The sequence below is a fragment of the Mytilus trossulus genome, chromosome 14 (assembly GCF_036588685.1).
Source record: "Mytilus trossulus isolate FHL-02 chromosome 14, PNRI_Mtr1.1.1.hap1, whole genome shotgun sequence".
NCBI lineage: Eukaryota > Metazoa > Mollusca > Bivalvia > Mytilida > Mytilidae > Mytilus > Mytilus trossulus.
This window is the reverse complement of record NC_086386.1, coordinates 77,348,064-77,366,667: the sequence shown is the minus strand read 5'-3', so window position 1 is coordinate 77,366,667 and position 18,604 is coordinate 77,348,064. Positions and strand designations below refer to the sequence as shown.

Genomic DNA, 18,604 nt, shown 5'->3' with positions numbered 1-18,604 from the left:
ATTTAGATATTCTTTGAAGGGTTTAATTTTCAGAAAATAACAGGGGACAACATGATTTGTTGGGGAGTTGACCATTTAAATTATAATATTTCATTCGATGAAATATTAAAAAGAATGTTTAATTGTTTGCAGTTGGTGCACTATATACCCGAGTTAAAATTTTCCAAAAAGATGCCTGAATGAAAAATAATTGCTGGTGAAAGGTGGGACATGGATATTAAACTTTTTCAGATATAAAAACAGTGAAAAAAAAGAAGACAGAAATTACCAAATTATGATAAAAATAGAAGAAAATAAAAGTGATTAGATAGTGAGCTGAATTTTAAACATGTAACAGAAGAGTTTGTTAGTAAAAAAAATAATAGTTTTAATATGAGAAAAGCTACTAGATAATGGTGATATGACAACGCATGATTTTGAAAAATCCAACTGTCAATGCCGTTAATAGTAGTTTTCCATAAAATACATTTTTTTATGATTTTAATATTCCTTGCCCGATTGACTTAAGTTATGTTTAAGAAAGCCAAAATTAATGAAAATAAAAAAATGAAAAAATTTGACAAGACAAAGTGATGCCCCCGCACTCCACTCTGAAGTAACAGTATTATATAAAAAAAAAAGTTAATGTAGGACTTTCTTTGTTGTAGCGGGTTATTTTACAGTGTGCAACACATTTTTTATGTTATTTCGTATAGACAGAAAAAAATATTACAGTGAATGTTCATAATTTAATTCTAAATTCCATTTTTAACCGTAGAAAACCACGAAAAAAACGTTCATGACGTCACGGTCAAATGACTAAATTATGTCTATGGACTGATAACAAAATAACGTCAGCCAATCAGAAGACGCGGTACTTCCAAAATTAAATTATTCTAAAACAACAATAACATTTAACCACTTCTACCCCAAAAATGACAAAATTCAACTTTCTCCCAAAAGACTTTGAGAAAGGCAATATTACTAAAAATAAAAACTCCGACAACTTGCACACCTTCAATGAATTTATAAACAGCCTGCAAAGTGAAAACTTCCTAGTTATCAAACTTTAATTAGAAGGAGTTATCTGGAAACACTCCTCTTATGCAAGTAAAATAATACTGAAAAATGACAAAATTCATGTATGTCCCAAAATAGCAAATGATTGATAAAAATCAAAACCCTGAGCACTTGCACACCTTCAAAATATATGGTTATATTTATAAATTTACAGTTTACAAATTTTTTATTTTTTTTTTAAAATACTAAGGCTTTTCTACCTCAGGCATAGATCACCTTAGCTGTATTTGGCAAAATTTTTAGGAATTTCGGTTCTCAATGCTTTTCAACTTCGCACTTTATATATTTTTTTTTTTTTTTTTTTTTTTTTTTTTTTTAACTTTTTTGGATTTGAGCGTCACTGATGAGTCTTTTGTAGACGAAACGCGCGTCTGGCGTATATACTAAATTTAGTCCTGGTATATATGCTGAGTTTATTTACAACCACTGGGTCGATGCCACTGCTGGTGGAGATTTATGACATGGGTTGTCATTGATATGGTTATATTTATAAATTTACTATTTACAAATATTTGAATTTTTTGAAATACTAAGGCTTTTCTTCCTCAGGCATATATCACCTTAGCTGTACTTGGCAAAACTTTTAGGAATTTTGGTTCTCAGTGCTCTTCAACTTCGTACTTTACTTGGCCTTTTTGAACTGTTTTGGATTCGAGCGTCATTGATGAGTCTTTTGTAGACGAAACACGCGTCTGGCGTATATACTAAATTTAGTCCTGGTGTCTATGATGAGTTTCTTTACAACCACTTGGTCGATGCCACTGCTGTTGTAGATTTATTTCCCCGAGTGTATCACAAGGCCAGTAGTCAGCACTTTTCGTGCTGACATGAATTGTCATTGACATGGTTATATTTATAAATTTACAGTTTACAAATTCTTTATTTTTTTGAAATCTGACTAAGGCTTTTCTATCTCAAGCTAGATCACCTTAGCTGTATTTGGCAAAACTTTTAGGAATTTTGGTTCTCAATGCTCTTCAACATCGTACTTTATTTGGCCTTTTTGAACTTTTTGGGATTGGAGCGTCACTGATGAGTCTTTTGTAGACGAAACGCTCGTCTGGCATATATACTAAATTTAGTCCTGGTATCTATGATTAGTTTATATATGTACACACAGCCAGCAAAGTGGAAACTTCCTGGGATTCAAACAGTAAATTTAAAATTTAAAGAACTGGTTAATATTTTATACCTTACATTACCTCTGAATCTTTAATCCCTTTTTGTAGAGGAACCATACGCTAGTATGTAGAACTTGAGATCTCAATTTCTATATACAGAAGACAACTTTTTAGGCAATATAGGAACGTTTTACTAGCATTGAGTCAGAACAACAACATTATGTAATTATCAAATAGACATTGATTAAATGTACGTCACACCAAAGTTCATGGAGTTAATTAACCTCCTTTATTAATTTTTTGTACATACGTTTTTTTGAATTTTTAGAGGCTGAATGACAGACTAGTATACAGTTTTAAGGTCAAATCTTTACGGGTCATATACTTTTTATCTGTTGTTTTCAATACAATTTAATTTGTTTCTGAAGAACACATGTAGTGTTATGCGTGACAGGCACCCTTGTTTCTGTCAATGTGGGGTTTACTATCCACCCCCGTACGAAAAATCATATGCCGTACGCGGGATATGGATAGTAAACCCCACATTGACAGAAACGTATGAATTTACACCCATTAAACATTGCGTAATTTTGCCAGTATTAAGAAACACTTTACCAAGTTGAACAATTTCTGCATGTATTTCAACAAAAAATAGTATTGACAACAAGTAAATCGAACACAGCACATTTTACAAAAGAATGAAACAGTCAAGAACGATTCAAACATGAAAGTTAACAATCCTAGGTCATCTTAAGATCATTCACAATTATCAAATTATTACAGCAGATACACTCTTAAATCGCTCGGCAAATTAAACGAGGCGCAGGACATACTCTAAATGATAGAAATATAAAAACATATGGTTTGATTGTCAATGAGACAAATCTCTGCCAGAGACCCAATGACATTAAAGCTAACAATATTAGGTCATCGTAAGGTCATTAACAAAGAGCAAACCACATACCACACAGTAAATTTTAAACAGTCTCGAAATGAACAACGTAGAACATATATAGGCATTATTTAAAATCACAGGAAAGAGCAGTACTCCCGAGTGTCAGAACTACCAAATATGGGTTAAAATCGTTCAGCTACAATGCTGCAGAAATCATTAATGAGCTGCCGAACCATTGTCAAATGGAACATCAGATTCTGTTCACCAATTCAAAAAATTGATACAAAGATGGATCCAAATAACAGACCATGCCAGTGCAGTGTATGCATACATATAATGTGTTTGTGTCTGTGCTTTGTTACTTTTAATTTTGCTTAGCTACATGTACGAGATATATATAAAATCTAAAGTATGATTTTTTTGTTCAATCATTAAAGAAATAAAATAATTTATTAATAATTCGCTTTTAGCAGCCAGTTTTGTTCAATTTTGTAAAATAAAGCTAAGAAACATTGATAATTTTAAAATTATTTACTTGAAAGTGAATAATTCGACCTCATTGAATCCGTTTTCATGTGAACTTCGATGTAAACCCTTAGCTAGAGATGGATAAAGCATTTTTAGAGCGTGTACGGTTATTTACAGGAAAATTCATCATTTAAATTGAAATAAAGGTAAATCATTCGATTGACTGATTCGATCCACAAATAAAAATATTTTTAAACAGTAAATACAACGATTAAAATTTAGAATGGAAATGGGGAATGTGTCAAAGAGGCGACAACCCGACCATAGAAAACACATCAACAGAAAGTCACCAACAGGACTTTATTTACCTATACTTTTAGTCTATAATTTGAAATTGAACAGAAAAATCTAATTGCACGCGTTTGCTTTCTATTTATATCTGTATTTATGTTTTTAGATATGAGAAGATGTGGTATGAGTGCCAATGAAACAACTCTCTATCCAAGTTACATTTTATAAAAGTAAACCATTATAGGTAAAAGTATGACCTCAACACGGAGCAATGGATCACATCGAACAGCAAGCTATAAAGAGCTTAAACAAATACTAGTGTAAAACCATTCAAACGGGAAAACCAACGGTCTACTCTATATAAAAAACGAGAAAAATTCATGAACCACATCAGCACACTACTGAACATCAGATTCCTGACTTATAACAGATGCACACAATTGCAGCGAGTTTAAACGTTTTAGTGGTACCAAACCGTCTAGCTTACCTGAAAAAATAGTGTAAAATTGGTGGTCCAGTGGTTTAAGTAGTTACTACTATAATCACTAACCAATTAACACTGAGGTTGTGAGTTTTGAACTCCGCTCGTTCGGGTCACTCGACTCCAATCTTGATTGACTTCGATTGTCAGTTTTCATATAGAAGGTCGGTCACCGTGGTTTTCTCTGGGCATTCCGGCTTCCTTTACTAATAAAACCGACCGCCATAAAATAGCATAAACGCAGTGCTTAAAAGTGGCGTTTAAACACAACAAATCAATCAATCAATCTATATAAATCGCTTAATTGACCATCTAAGGTCTTCGAAGGTTAATTTGATAGTTAATTAGATAGCGTCACGACTGAAATACAAACACAACGAAGCTACATATTATCGAACCCATGCCCTGAAAATTGTTTATTTTATACTTTTGAAAATTTGGATAAATGATCTACATGGTTATAATTCAATTTTGAGAATTTGAGTCAAATCGGTGAACATGAATTTAACAGCTAGTACCCCTTTAACTTGTATATAATGTCATCTATTGTATATAACTATGTTAAATAAAATTTTGGAGGATTGCAACACAATTTCATATAACAGTCCTATGTATGAAATAGTTCAAATTATTTTGGCATATTGTTATTCTAAACTATTTCCAAAACATTGATCGCCCTGAAGATCATAAAAAACATTTTATTAAAATAAAATATGTCAATAAAAGTTTTGATTTTGTAAATATTTCCGGTATATTTAACGACCATTCTGTCAAAGAACAAATTCCTGGATATTTTGACAATACTGAGCTTCCTCTTATGTGTTATATTTACAAGAAATCTACTCGAAAATTTGTGTTCAATTATAACCAATTGTGTAAAGATTTTAATATCAGTGATAACACACATACTTCACGTAATTGTATTAATTCCGCATACATTTATGGACCCATTTCCCATGTTATAACAGGAGATCTTAACATCGTGCAAGACCGGGAGTTAAAATCATTCCTCAGTAAAGGACCTAAATATCTCCCCCCTTCAGTTATTAATTGGAATGAGTGTCGTAATATCATTCACGACTCACTCCGTACTTACTGTTTGAAATGGATAAAACGTGAAAAAGCTGACAAAAAATCTTTTGACTCTTGTTGATATACGTATTCAACATTTCAAAGAACATTTTATTATTAACAATAACCACAATAAACCTATTTAACATAAACTAAAAGAACTAGTCAAGGAATTTGTTTTTGTCTCGGCCGATAAAGCTGCTAATAATATTATTGTTGTTTGACGTAAATTTTACATTGAGGTTCTGAAAAAAGAAATTACCAATTCACCAACATTCCAACTGACTCCATTTTCAGAAAACGACATCTGTAACAAACATAAACTTTGAGCTTCCGCTTTACAAGCAGAAAAGCTCCACAAAACACCTTACAAATATAGATTTATTTCGTCTTCAAGCCATTGTTCCACAACTTAATTGTCTATTCTTCTTACCAGTACACTTGGTACTATAAAACACCTGAGAATAAATTGTTCAAATAAGGATTTCGAAAATAGTGGAATTAATTACTTTTGGAGTGTAATGAACTCGTTTGAAGTACTTGATAAATTGCATGCTTATATTGGTGGTTTTGAATCTGTTCAAACTTTTGATTTTTTCAACCCTGTATACCACATTGCCCCAGTTTCTCATTGAGAAAAAAATCACCCACCTAATTAAATGGGCATTTAAAAAGTCAGAATGTGAATCTATATGTTCAAACTCTTTTATGTCATTTTTTAGTAGCAATTAACAAAAAAACTATGTCAATTGAACATGCTTTGATACTTTTGCCCTTGAATTTTTACTTGATAACATTTTTGTTCGCTTTGGAGATTCCGTATATCGTCAGGTTATCGGATTTCCAATGGGGACTCACTGTGCACCACTTATTGCGGACCTGTTTTTGTATTGCTATGAGTTACAATTTTACGACAAAAGTCAGCAAAGACCCATCGAAACAACATCTGATAAACAAATTTAATAATACTTTTAGATATTTGGATGACATTTTGGCTCTCAATAATGACGACTTCAGTATGTATACTAAAGAAATTTATCCTGTGAAACTTACTTTAAATAAAGCTAATACTAACAATGACCACTGCCCTTTCCTCGATCTTGATATCTATATCACCAACGGAAAGCCTAATACTAAAATTTATGACAAAAGAGATGATTTTTCATTTCCTATCGTTAATTATCCATTTTAGATGGTGACGTTCCCTTGTCACCATCTTACAGTGTTTATATATCTCAACTTGTACGATGCGCGCGTGTATGTAACAATGTTTTAGATTTGAACGAGAGAAATTTATGTATTACTGAAAAATTATTACACCAGGGTTTTCGATATCACAAACTAGTCAAAACATTTACTAAATTTTATCATCGGTATAAGGACGTCATTCGTAAATATAGCTCAACATGCAGAGACGTCTTATATGTTTAGGTATTTCACATCCATTTTTTATGAAAATATTCTTTATAAAGCACACAAATGTCAGTTTTCACCACAGAAACTACGAAAACCTTTAACTAGACTTATAAAGAAGGGATATAGTTACGATACTATTGTCAGGTCATTAAAGATTGCATATTTTGGCGTTAATATTGATTCACTTATAGGGTCATTGCATCAGAACTAAACCTATTTATTCAAAAACCAGTTGTTGGCATGGCACGGGTTATGTCCTTCTCATATATGTTATGATAATATGATACTTAACCTCTAACGGGAAGGATTGTGCCTGATATTCATATGATGAAATCATAATCTTTCAATCAGTTTAATTGAAGTCTGGAGCTGGCATGTCAGTTAACTGCTAGTAGTCTGCTGTTATTTTTGTATAATTGTCATTTTGTTTATTTTCTTTAGTTACATCTTCTGACATCAGACTCGGACTTCTTCAAATGTACGCATTGTTAGCGTTTACTTTTCTACATTAGCTAGAGGTATAGAGGGAGGATTAAGATCTGATAAACATGTTTAACCCCGCCGCAATTTTGCGCCTGTCACAAGTCAGGAGCCTCTGGTCTTTGTTAGTCTTGTATTATTTTGATTTTAGTTTCTTGTGTACAATTTGGAAATTAGTATGGCGTTCATTATCACTGAACTAGTATATATTTGTTTAGGGGCCAGCTGAAGGACGCCTCCGGGTGCGGGAATTTCTCGTTCCATTGAAGACCTGTTGGTGACCTTCTTCTGTTGTTATTTTCTACGTTGGAAAATTCGAGGTTTTGTCTTGCTAATGCTTTAAACAGTAGTAGGAATATTTCCTCATCGAGACAGGTAAATGTCCTTCTTATTAAGCCTATAATAATGTTGGCTTTATCTATCTTTCCATTCATATGATGCTCGAAGTTTAGTGTGTTGTCAATCGTAACTCCGATGTCTTTTTCTTTCTCGGCATGCTCAAATGTTGTATTTGTGGTTGGTATCATGTTGTTTCCCTGTTGTAAGCACTTTACATTTATCAGTGTGAAATCCTAGCCACAAAGTTTTTGACTCAGTTTCTAGATGAGATAAGTCTGTTTTTTTTGGAGCGCATCATTCACGCATCATTATCATATGTTGTTTGTATTTCGTATCATCGGCAAACATGAATCAATTCTGTTGATTGTGCATTTGTTGAAAAGCTCCGTATATCCCTTGCCATTGTATCGTGTCATAACTATGGCTATAGTCTCTGGATACCACATATTTTTATACAGTTCTTTTAATGACTGATCATTTTTATCCTGTCCATTAGGGCTACGATAGATACATCCAATGCGTAGTTTATGTTCAATTTCTAGTCTGATATGAGCCCCTCCTTATTCCTCATAATCAGTATTTTTAACGTCTTCCTGAGTCGTTCTTTAGATTAATGTAATATTATATAAATCGTTACTCCTCTCCCAATGTGATTACTTACATGTACATTGTACATTCTACTGTGTTCAATAGGTAATTTTCAACTTTGAATGTCGTATCTAAAGATTTTCAGTTGAATTAACTCTTTCCTTTTCTTCGGTGTCATGTCACGACATGGCTAATGCCAATGTTCATGATGTTAATATAATCATCGACATAAGATTCAGAGTCATCTCTATAACATTGTTACTAAAGATTTGAAAACATTACGTTTGGTTGTGTTACTGTTAACTGTAACTAATAATAATGGTCTATGTTTATTTTTTTCTTCGGGTTACTAAGGCTTTTCTACCTCAGGCATATATTACCTTAGCTGTATTTGGCAAAACTTTTAGGAATTTTGGTTCTCAATACTCTTCAACTTCGTACTTTATTTGGCCTTTTTAACTTTTTTGGATTCGAGCGTCACTGACGAGTCTTTTGTAGACAAAACGCGCGTCTGGCGTATATACTAAATTTAGTCCTGGTATCTATGATGAGTTTATTTCTTACCCATGTTACTTTTATCTATCTTAACGTCAATACTTTTCCCCGATATCTGCCATACTTTCTGTATCTTGTGTTGACCTTTATGTTTTAATATTAGTGTTTAGGCTCAGGAACATGGAAGATATATTGTGTTGTTTTCCCCTCCGTTCCCTATCTTCAATTCTTTCACAGTTGCTATGATTACATTGACGGGTGGCGTCTGAAGCATGCACAACGTTTGCCCCAAAATTGCCTTTCCATAACATTATTGTCATGCTAATTTTTTGTAGTAGTATTTTAATAGTAATTGTGTAAGGTTCGATAATGCTTGTTAGTTACGTGAGCGCGTCACTGTTTTTAGTATCCTGTGGTGTCTGTCATTAGTGGAATACGTTCAATCCGTTATTGTTCGTCAGTTTGCATGTTGTGTCGACTTTTATATTATTTGTTTCTGCGTTTCATTTGATGAATGTTCATGTTTGAGCTGTATTTATGTCACTAAGTGTTGTAATTTTGGCGAATTGTTTTAACATTATCATATAGCGGGATGTTTAGCTAGCCATTAAACCATGTTCAAACCACCATTTGATCTTAAAATGTGCTGTATAAAGTCAGAATTATGGCAGTTGTTATCAAATAGTTCGTTTCTATGTTTGTTGTTCTTTTTTTTTGTTGCACTTCAGTGTTCCTGTTGTTCCTTTTATTGTTGACGTGTTTTCCTCTGTTTTAGTTTTTAACCCGTATTTGTTTTTCTGAAAATATTTATGACTTTTGAACGCCTGTATACTACTGTACTGTTGCCTTTATTGATACGATTGCTTTCTTTTAAAGAGTTTTTATGTCCCCACCGTAGCGGAGTGAGCATTAAGTTTTACCCTTGTCCTTCTGTACATGCATCCGGCCGTATATCCCAAAGTTATTACAACATAACACAGATCAAGATTGAATTTTGTTGGCAGCATTTTTTTTTCTTACTTTCACGTTAACTTTACTAGTATATTATGAAAAATTGAAAGTCCCGCAGAACAACTTATAATGAAATTGACAGCCACTCGGTCATTGCCACTGCTGGTAAAGTTTTTATTCCCCGAGGATATCACCAGGCCAGTAGTTAGCACTTCTTAGTTTACATGAATAATCATTGATATTGGAATAATTATTTTACTGTTCACAAAACTTTGAAGGGTTGTATACCTCATATATAGAATATTTCACCTTAGCTTTATTTGGCAAAACTCCTAGGAATTTTTGGGAACTCAATGGTCTTCACTTTAAACTTTATGTGGCCTTCTTACATTTTTTATACGAGCGTCACCTCAATGCTCCTCATTTTATGCTTTATTAGGGTTGTTAACCTTTTTTTTTATTCGAGCGTAACTGATGAATGTTTTGTATACGAAACGCACGTCTGGGTCAAGGAAAAAATGTAATGCCTGTTATCTTTGATGTATCTATTTGTAACTCATATTTTGTTATTTGGTCAAAATGTTTAATTGTGTTTCTATTCAGTCCTTAAATTGACGTTTTCATTGCTTTATATGGGATATTTGCAACTGATCATTTACCACTTATCATGATTTAACGAATCTTACTCAGATTCGTTATCATAGTAGGATTTTGCGTAACTCCTTTTTAGTGAAGGATTTAAAAAATATTTTGGGAATGCTATAGTTAACTTCTCTTTTCACGATAAGGAAAACAAATCATTTTGGAAGATGTTTATATTTTTTCTGAGAGACAAAGTATTAGATACACATCCTTACTCGATGTTAAAGACTTCTTAAACCATAAAAGAAGTATGGTACACTATTATTACATCAAATTATGCGAAACACTTTGAGATTTTAGGTACCATGGTTACCCCAAACATTTAATTGACAGAATCGTAGTCTGCCCCTTTTTTACAAACACACTAAGAATTTCAAAGTCCCATTTTTTTCGGACTATCTAAATAAAAATTCTCAAAATGAGTAACAAAAAATATGTGTTTTTCACTATTTCAACGGCTATATTTCATGTTATTCAAACTTTCGATTCTTCGCATAGACACAGCAATTCGTTAATTTGAGCACAAAACAAACACATTTCATCACGAACTATAAATACATACAAAATATGAAAAACTAAACGAGATGCATGAATGTGTTGTATTTCAGCAAATAACATGTTTTTTCGGTTGATCGTGAATAGATTACTCTAATTTACTCTAATTTGTTGTCCATTATGCATTGTTAGCCTTAAATGTATTGGTCAAAAGCATAGGAAAAAAACAAAATCATACGTCAATAAGCAATTTTATTTGCGAGGACATAAACATGATAGTTTATGCATACCCGTATGAGGAAGTGTTCCCGACCTGTTTAAAGTTCATTGTTTTATAAATAAATAAAACTAATTCATTTCACCCGGAAGATAATATTTTGCAAAAACCCTAATAAATTGTATTCATGTATTCTCATTCTTTTGTAACAGTACTGACTGTATACAAAAGAAAACGTAAACTATATTTCATATTGTTGATTTAGACATTGAAAGCGGTTTTCGAAACTAAAAAACAATAGTGTTATTTTGGATAATCTCAAGATGATTTGTAGATTTCTTTTTCTTTGTTTGATAACCGTAACAAAACTTGAAGGTAAGAAGTTGCAAATAAAAATAACTTTAAATAGATATTGTATGTCAGAAGGACCTTTCTGATGAATTCAAATACGCCATTTTAAAAAAGAATCTTCTGGTTTGTTTAGATCTATACATAAAATTCCATCCTCGTGATCAGTCTTGATATTTCAGAGTCTTTCAACATTAATTGATACGTTAAAAATGACTGATTTTCAGATTAAGTAAACAACCATTATGTATCACTTATTTCCTTGTTCAATGTTAATTTATCGCCAAGAGTACTAGTTTTTAGTAGCTAGTGTTTTTGAAGATTTTATTCTATTTGACGAGTGGGTCCATCTTGTTAGCTATTTATAGTTTGTTTGCCCAGTCGTCTTGATAAGTGATATAAAACAAAACTGAAAAGTATCGGTTGACTTTGTTAAAATTGAAAAAACAAAGTCACCAGTGTGTGCTTTGAATATAAAGAAAATTGGCCGTATATGTCAGTTGGTAGTGAGCCGTGCTGGTCATAGTTATGGTGCTATCTAATTGATGAATTTAAATAAGAGCTATGAATATGTGATATCCTATAGAATGGGAAGAGTTAAATGAGGACTAAACAAACGTAGATACGAAAAAGTATACTGAGTTGATAAATGACAATACTAGTACTACAAGAGAGAGAACATAAAGACAAGCAGCGCGAAGCACAATAATGCAGTTTATTCAAATGTGGTATTGATTGACTTTGACAAACTGTAATACTGTAAATACCTGTTACTTATTTGATTAAAGTTATAGAAAGAGAGTCCGTGTCCGTCTGTTTTTCGCAACAAATACCTGTTCAATTATGATTCAGATACTTTTGAAACTTTTCTCTCAGATTTCATTCAGATCCATGCTTTACAACAAAACTAATTGACGACTGGCGAAGATCTGTAGCCAATGCAGCTATAATAGGAGTATGTGATAACTTTTTAGAGGAAGGATGGTACAGAGTCATATCTGGTGCCGGCGAATTAATGCCAACTGAATGTCCAATTGGTGGATACCGTTGTGGGACGACATCTCCATTTTGGCTATCACCAAGTAAGATGTACACAAAATACATCTTATCTAAGATTTCTGTTATCATGTCCTATTTGGGAATAAGGGTGGATCTTTTTTAGGTCCTGTTACCTGTTATATATTAGAATATCAAATCATAAAACGGACCTTATTTATGCTCTGATTAATCTTTAAGCTCTTTTGGGGAAATACACATTGAGGCCTTGGAGGCGAAACATTGAAAACGTAAATTCAAGAAGAAGGGTGATTTATAAACACGCAGGCAATTATGGATCTAATCACCCTTTTAGAAATGTTTTCTCGTTATTTCTTTGATCCTTCATTTTGTTTTTTCATCTGTGTTCATGCCTAGTACACTTATACGTTGACACAGACTGTCCAATAATTATATTGTAGATAGATATATCGATACTTTATTTTCTAAAAACTAAATACAAGTTTACAAGGAAACATACAATATGAATAAAAATTCAAAAGTTGAGGTAAACAAAAGCAGTGCATTACTATTACTTGAGGTACAACATTAGGATGGCTGTCACACATGCTTAGTAACACATATAACCAAAGGTTAAAATAATAGAAAAAAATAAGTACGATGTTTATGCGTTTACAGTAACATGAAGACTCACTTTTTTATTTGATTGAATTCACATAACAGATAAACATAGATCTCTTTAAACTGATTGCTTTTAAGTAATAATTGATGAGCAAATTGCACTGTGTTAAAATTTATTTTGTAAAAATAATTTCTGTTCTTCAGTTGCGGACAGCAAAACACATAATCTAATTCGTCGCCTATATTACCGGAACTACGCAATGCTACCCTAATTTCATGCATGTCGTATTTGATATCTATTATCCGATTTGCAAAACGTATTGTCACGGGTTAACGAATTAATAGCTATTGACGGAATCAAATGATTGGTCGGTATTTTGAACAGATATATTATGCTATAGAGGGGTATTTGCGAAAAATACCAGTCAAGGGAAACTCGGTCCCAGGACTGGTATTTTTCGCAAATACCCCTACACAACATGATATATCTGTTTAATTACACAAAATAGATTTGGAGTGAATATATATTTATTTACTTGAAATCTGTAATTCATTAACATGTTTATGCATAATTTTGAGAATAAGAGGATATTATCATAGAACCGCGGGAATTATACATGTACTAATTCTCCTTAGCTCGCGTTCTTATGTAATATCCTATCCGAAAACAAATTGGCGGGAAGATGCTTGAGAGGTTAAAAATGAATATCCAAAATAGTAAATACCATGGTATTTGAGGCAAAATCGCCGGCAGTGGTGAAAAACGGGCAAAATCGTTTGAAATGAGAACAAAATATAAAAATATGCAAAAAGTACACGGGCTATCAACAAATTAAAACATGGCTTTCTTATATAAGGTGTCAATAGTACGAATTAAACAAGTGCTGTAAATATGGCATAATGACCAAAACAGATATGACCAAACTTATGCTATATATTTTTATTTGAAATTATTTAGTGTTATGACAGCATCGTCGGCGCACATCAAAGTTCTGAAAAAATATTGTATGTCTTTTTTTTTCTCACATCAGATAATGTAACAGGATCCTTATATCCAGACAATGGCAATACTGTTAATAGAACAACTTGTAGGGCGACCTTTTCTGGCAACTGTTGTGACCAAACAATCGATATAAGAATCAAAGATTGCGGCTGTTACTATGTTTATTATTTGAAACATACAACGGGTTGTTATTCAGCATATAGTTTTGGTAAGTTTATTTTCTCTTTGTCTCCTTTGTTTCGATAAACTCTAAAATGTTGCAAACTTTTCATATTTCATTTTGATCATCGCCATTTTTATATCAACTTTCAAATTGCTCTTTTATCTTTTTGAGGCTTGAATTTAAGTTGATTCATTTGATTGCTATACATATACTCATCACACGATAAAGGCAATTATGTTTTATTTGTAAATAAGTGGAACTATTTTGGCTTATATTGAAACAGCTAGCAGAAATAATTTTCCAAGTTTCCAAGTTTTCTCTAGATACTAGTATCTCTTATTTTCATAAAAACAATATGGAAAGAAATGACGGGCTTTATTGTCCTTTCCTCTACACATCGTACTGTCAAATACTACGGAAATATGACACATTTTGCAAAAAATTGTACTGTGATAAGTTGTATATATAAAACTCTTCAAAGATATCAGGTAAATATCTAACACGCCAGTTGTACGTTTCGTGTACATTGGACTCATCATAGGCCCTGAAATCATAGCAGTTGAAAAATAAAAATCAAAAATAATTAAAAACTGTATATTATCATGATTATGTTTTATAAAAAAACGAAACCAAGACATCGTCATCCCTGGTAGCATTAGTCAAATAAGAAAGGAAAGTAAATAAACCATGGCATTTTACGGCTTAGTTTAACAAGAAACTTTTACTATACTTGTTTGATCATACACATGCATACATATTAACAACACTACATATTTTGTCAATCATTAACAACAACACGACTGCTTTTGCTTTTATTTGGAGTTTGTCAATGACGTGAGGGAATCTGTGACACGAATTAATACTTCTTGTCCCTTCTTTTTCGGTAGGTGACCAACTGCCATGTCCTGATGGTCTGACTTCGTCAACTGGGTTTACACCAGGATGTGTAAATAGTAGTCGTAAGTTAAAATTTAAAATAAATTTTTTTCATCATTTTATTTACTTTTTATTCATTAAATATGACATCTGATTGATGATTAGTAATATAATAAAATCACATTAAGGGGGCTCGCGGGTCTAAATGATTTTTTTTTAATTTAATATAGGATTTCTCTTTATTTTTCTATAAATGAACTTTATCTTATACTTAATAGAAAAATGAAATAAAAAAATGGGGTCACCGTTCATTTACGCTCACAATCTGCCTTGGAAAGAAGCATACATTTTTGTTGATGTCCTTTTTATCTGTTGAACTAATAGGAGAAAAACGGTAATATCGAAATAAAAAAAGAACTAAATTACAGAAATCGCTCAAATTTTACAAATATTTAGTTTATGTACAGCTTATTTGAAAACAACAATAAAAAATATAGGTCACCGATAAGTTAAAAAAGATATTTCAATTTTAATGCAAAAAATCGGCATTTTTACACCAAAGGGAGATAATTTGGAGCTTTTTACATGATATCTACATTTTAAAAGTCACCTGGGGTCAACACAAATTGATTTTTTGGAACGATTTTTGTACCAAATGATAAAGTTACAACTATTAAAGGTTGTAAATAAAATTTGTATTGAAAAATTAATGTTTATTTTTTTTCTGAAAATCTTATACCCGCGAGCCTCCTTAAGTAATAAATTTTCAGTTTTTTGTAGATTAGACATGAAACAATGATTCTCTGAGTATTAAGATACATCATTTAATTTATAATGCGATAAAAAAATAAAAAAAAATATTCACGTTCTCGCATGTTTACAGACGAACTAACAGATATATAACATTAATTTGTATATCTATAAAAATATACCATCATTATGCTTCTCAATGCTTATCCTAATTGATTTGATTTTCTAATAAGGCTATATTAACCTATGGCTGTTTGGTTTTATTAATGTTTTGTGTACTTGATTATCAATGTTGATGCTTCTAACCAAATTTTAATGCTGTTTGTACTTGATTATAAATGTTGATATCTAAAAATATTTATTCAGTTGTAGTAGATAATCTTACTTTTATGAATGTTTGTATTATAAACTAGTTAAATGTTATTTCTATATAAAAGCAAATTTTAAAAAAGTTTTTTTTTTCAGAAAAATTCCTTTGACAACAGCTGGATGATTATAACTATTTAAATATATTTACATTTGTTTTGGTATTTTCATCGATATCAATGTAATTCAATTGTTGTGTTTTTTTAATCTCTTTATAAGATTAATTGAAAAATAATGATTTCAAATTAGACAACAACAATCATCATACTTTTTGTATCGGCACATAATTCGTATAACAATGATAGTACGATGACCTTTCACGTTGTTTAAGTTTCTCCGAATTACCTGCCTAATTTGAAAGTTCTTTAGTAACATAAAGAGGAAACGTCAATTTACCGATGTTCCTAACTTGTTAATGCAATCTAAATATAAAAAAGAGGAGAAAGTCAAAGAAGGCACATAAATAGGCCAATTAATTTATTAATTAATGATCGCCTCAGCTAATGATGCTTTTATTTTTTTATTGATTTCGTCGTCATTGTTATTGGAATCAATGGCTTCTTAATATTCATGCCCTTGAACAAATAATTAGTATTGTTCTCCAGTTACTATTTTTTTAAGAAAACACGTCAATACAAGGATTTCTAGTAAAATGAATAGATGAATATAAAACAGTTAACAATACAGTCAGGTCAAATTAGTCTGGATTTAAAGAAATATTATACAAATGACAGGAAAAACCTGACGCACTTTAATCTCTTATTTAGCAATTGAATTATTTGGGTCTCACATTGTAAGAAAAGAAATGTAGAATCTGCTAAAATTTAACTTAATGACTGTTTATAACTACTAAAAACTTAAATGAAAAAGTGGGTGATATGGGGCAAAATATTTGATACTGTTTTGTAGTAAAAAAAAATCTTCAAGAGGATATGACTTCATCCTTAATTGATGTGTTAATAACATGTATCTTTTCTTCAAGCTATATTGATAAATGGTTGCATCATACACGTAAGTATTTGTACCTGTAAGACTAAGACTATGAATGTATTTTATCGTAATTTTCATACATACATTAGGTTAGGGGAGGATTGGCCGCGCCACCTTCTGTATATATGAGCCTGTCCTTAGTCAAGTAAAGTAGTTATCGTTTGTTGATGTGATTAATATTTATTTTCGTTCAATTTCTGTACAGAAATTAGGCCATTAGTTTTCTCGCTTGATATTGAACTAAATGGCAAAGTTATTTATGTGTTCCTGTCTTTCATTGTGTAGCTAGACATTAGTTGTTCAAATAATGTATAATAACACATTGTCAATTGATAAAAGAAATCATGTAGATAGCATATAACTAAGACAGCAACACATCGACCTTTTCGAAAACATATCACAGATCGGTTTTGACCACAATACCATTGAGAACTAATAAAAATAAATCATACAAAAAACTATAATAAAATTAAGATAGAGATAAAGACAATTACTCACAAGGTTCTCGACTTTAAAAATGCCCATGTTGTAAGGTTAAACTATGTCCTGAAATATCAATAAGTTGTATTGTCAACACAATGAAAAAAATGGTCAGGACGGTTAGTTTTTGTAATTTAGAATAAATGAAGTGATAAATGATAAATCGGACTGTTTACTTTTAAAACAGTAGTTGTATAAATTAACCTGTGTAATATAAATTATCTCTCCGTTCTTCAGGTTCAGGAATTGGAAAACTCAAGGAAGCTTGACCAATAAGATGTAATTATGTTGATATCGGATATCATGTTTTATTAATGACCTTGAAAGACCTTCATGGATAGTCAAAATCATGTAAAAAGTAAAATCACAAAAAAATTTAACTTAGAGGAAAATCAATTCGTAAAGTCCATAATCACATGGCAAAATCAAAAAAACAAAAAACAAAACGTATCAAAAACGAATGGACAAGAATAGTCATATTCCTGACTTGGTACAGGCATTTTCAAATGTAGAAAATGTTGGTGAACTCGAATGGTCGTCATGTGTTCACTAGTTTGTTGAGAGAATGTATATTGATATGTTACATTACATACCTCCTATCAAACCCGAATTACTCTTCTATTACTAAATACCACTGTCTGAGTGTATGTTTGAGTACTCACTACTAGGTATTTGCCAGTTCCACATATATACTCAATACAATATGCATATTAAAACCACGTTTTTGTATACATGTAATTCACGAATTTCACTTCATTTTGACGATAAAATTTTCACCTTAGAAACATTCTTTCAAATATTTTCAATCATGTATATCAAACAGAAATATCAGTTCACTCTCATCATAAATTCCACAGATTTTGTAATGTCCTATGAGAATAATTGTAGACATTAATGTATTATAATAGATTCAACAATTAATTAGGGTTTTGGTCCATTTTAAATGAAAAACGTAAACAAAAAGGATTCTCAACATTTTGTTTACTCTGGTATTTTTTTCTT

At 31.5% G+C, this 18,604-nt stretch overlaps 1 protein-coding gene across 1 annotated transcript; it reads left to right on the top strand.

The window, feature by feature from the left end:
* Positions 1–11,224: 11,224 nt before the first annotated feature.
* On the top strand, positions 11,225–17,871 carry LOC134698087 (oncoprotein-induced transcript 3 protein-like). Its single transcript, XM_063560379.1, has 5 exons — positions 11,225–11,384; positions 12,245–12,439; positions 14,006–14,185; positions 15,028–15,099; positions 17,840–17,871. Exons 1-5 carry the CDS (start codon positions 11,333–11,335, stop codon positions 17,869–17,871), a joined length of 531 nt encoding a protein of 176 aa, XP_063416449.1. The 5' UTR covers positions 11,225–11,332.
* Positions 17,872–18,604: the final 733 nt, after the last annotated feature.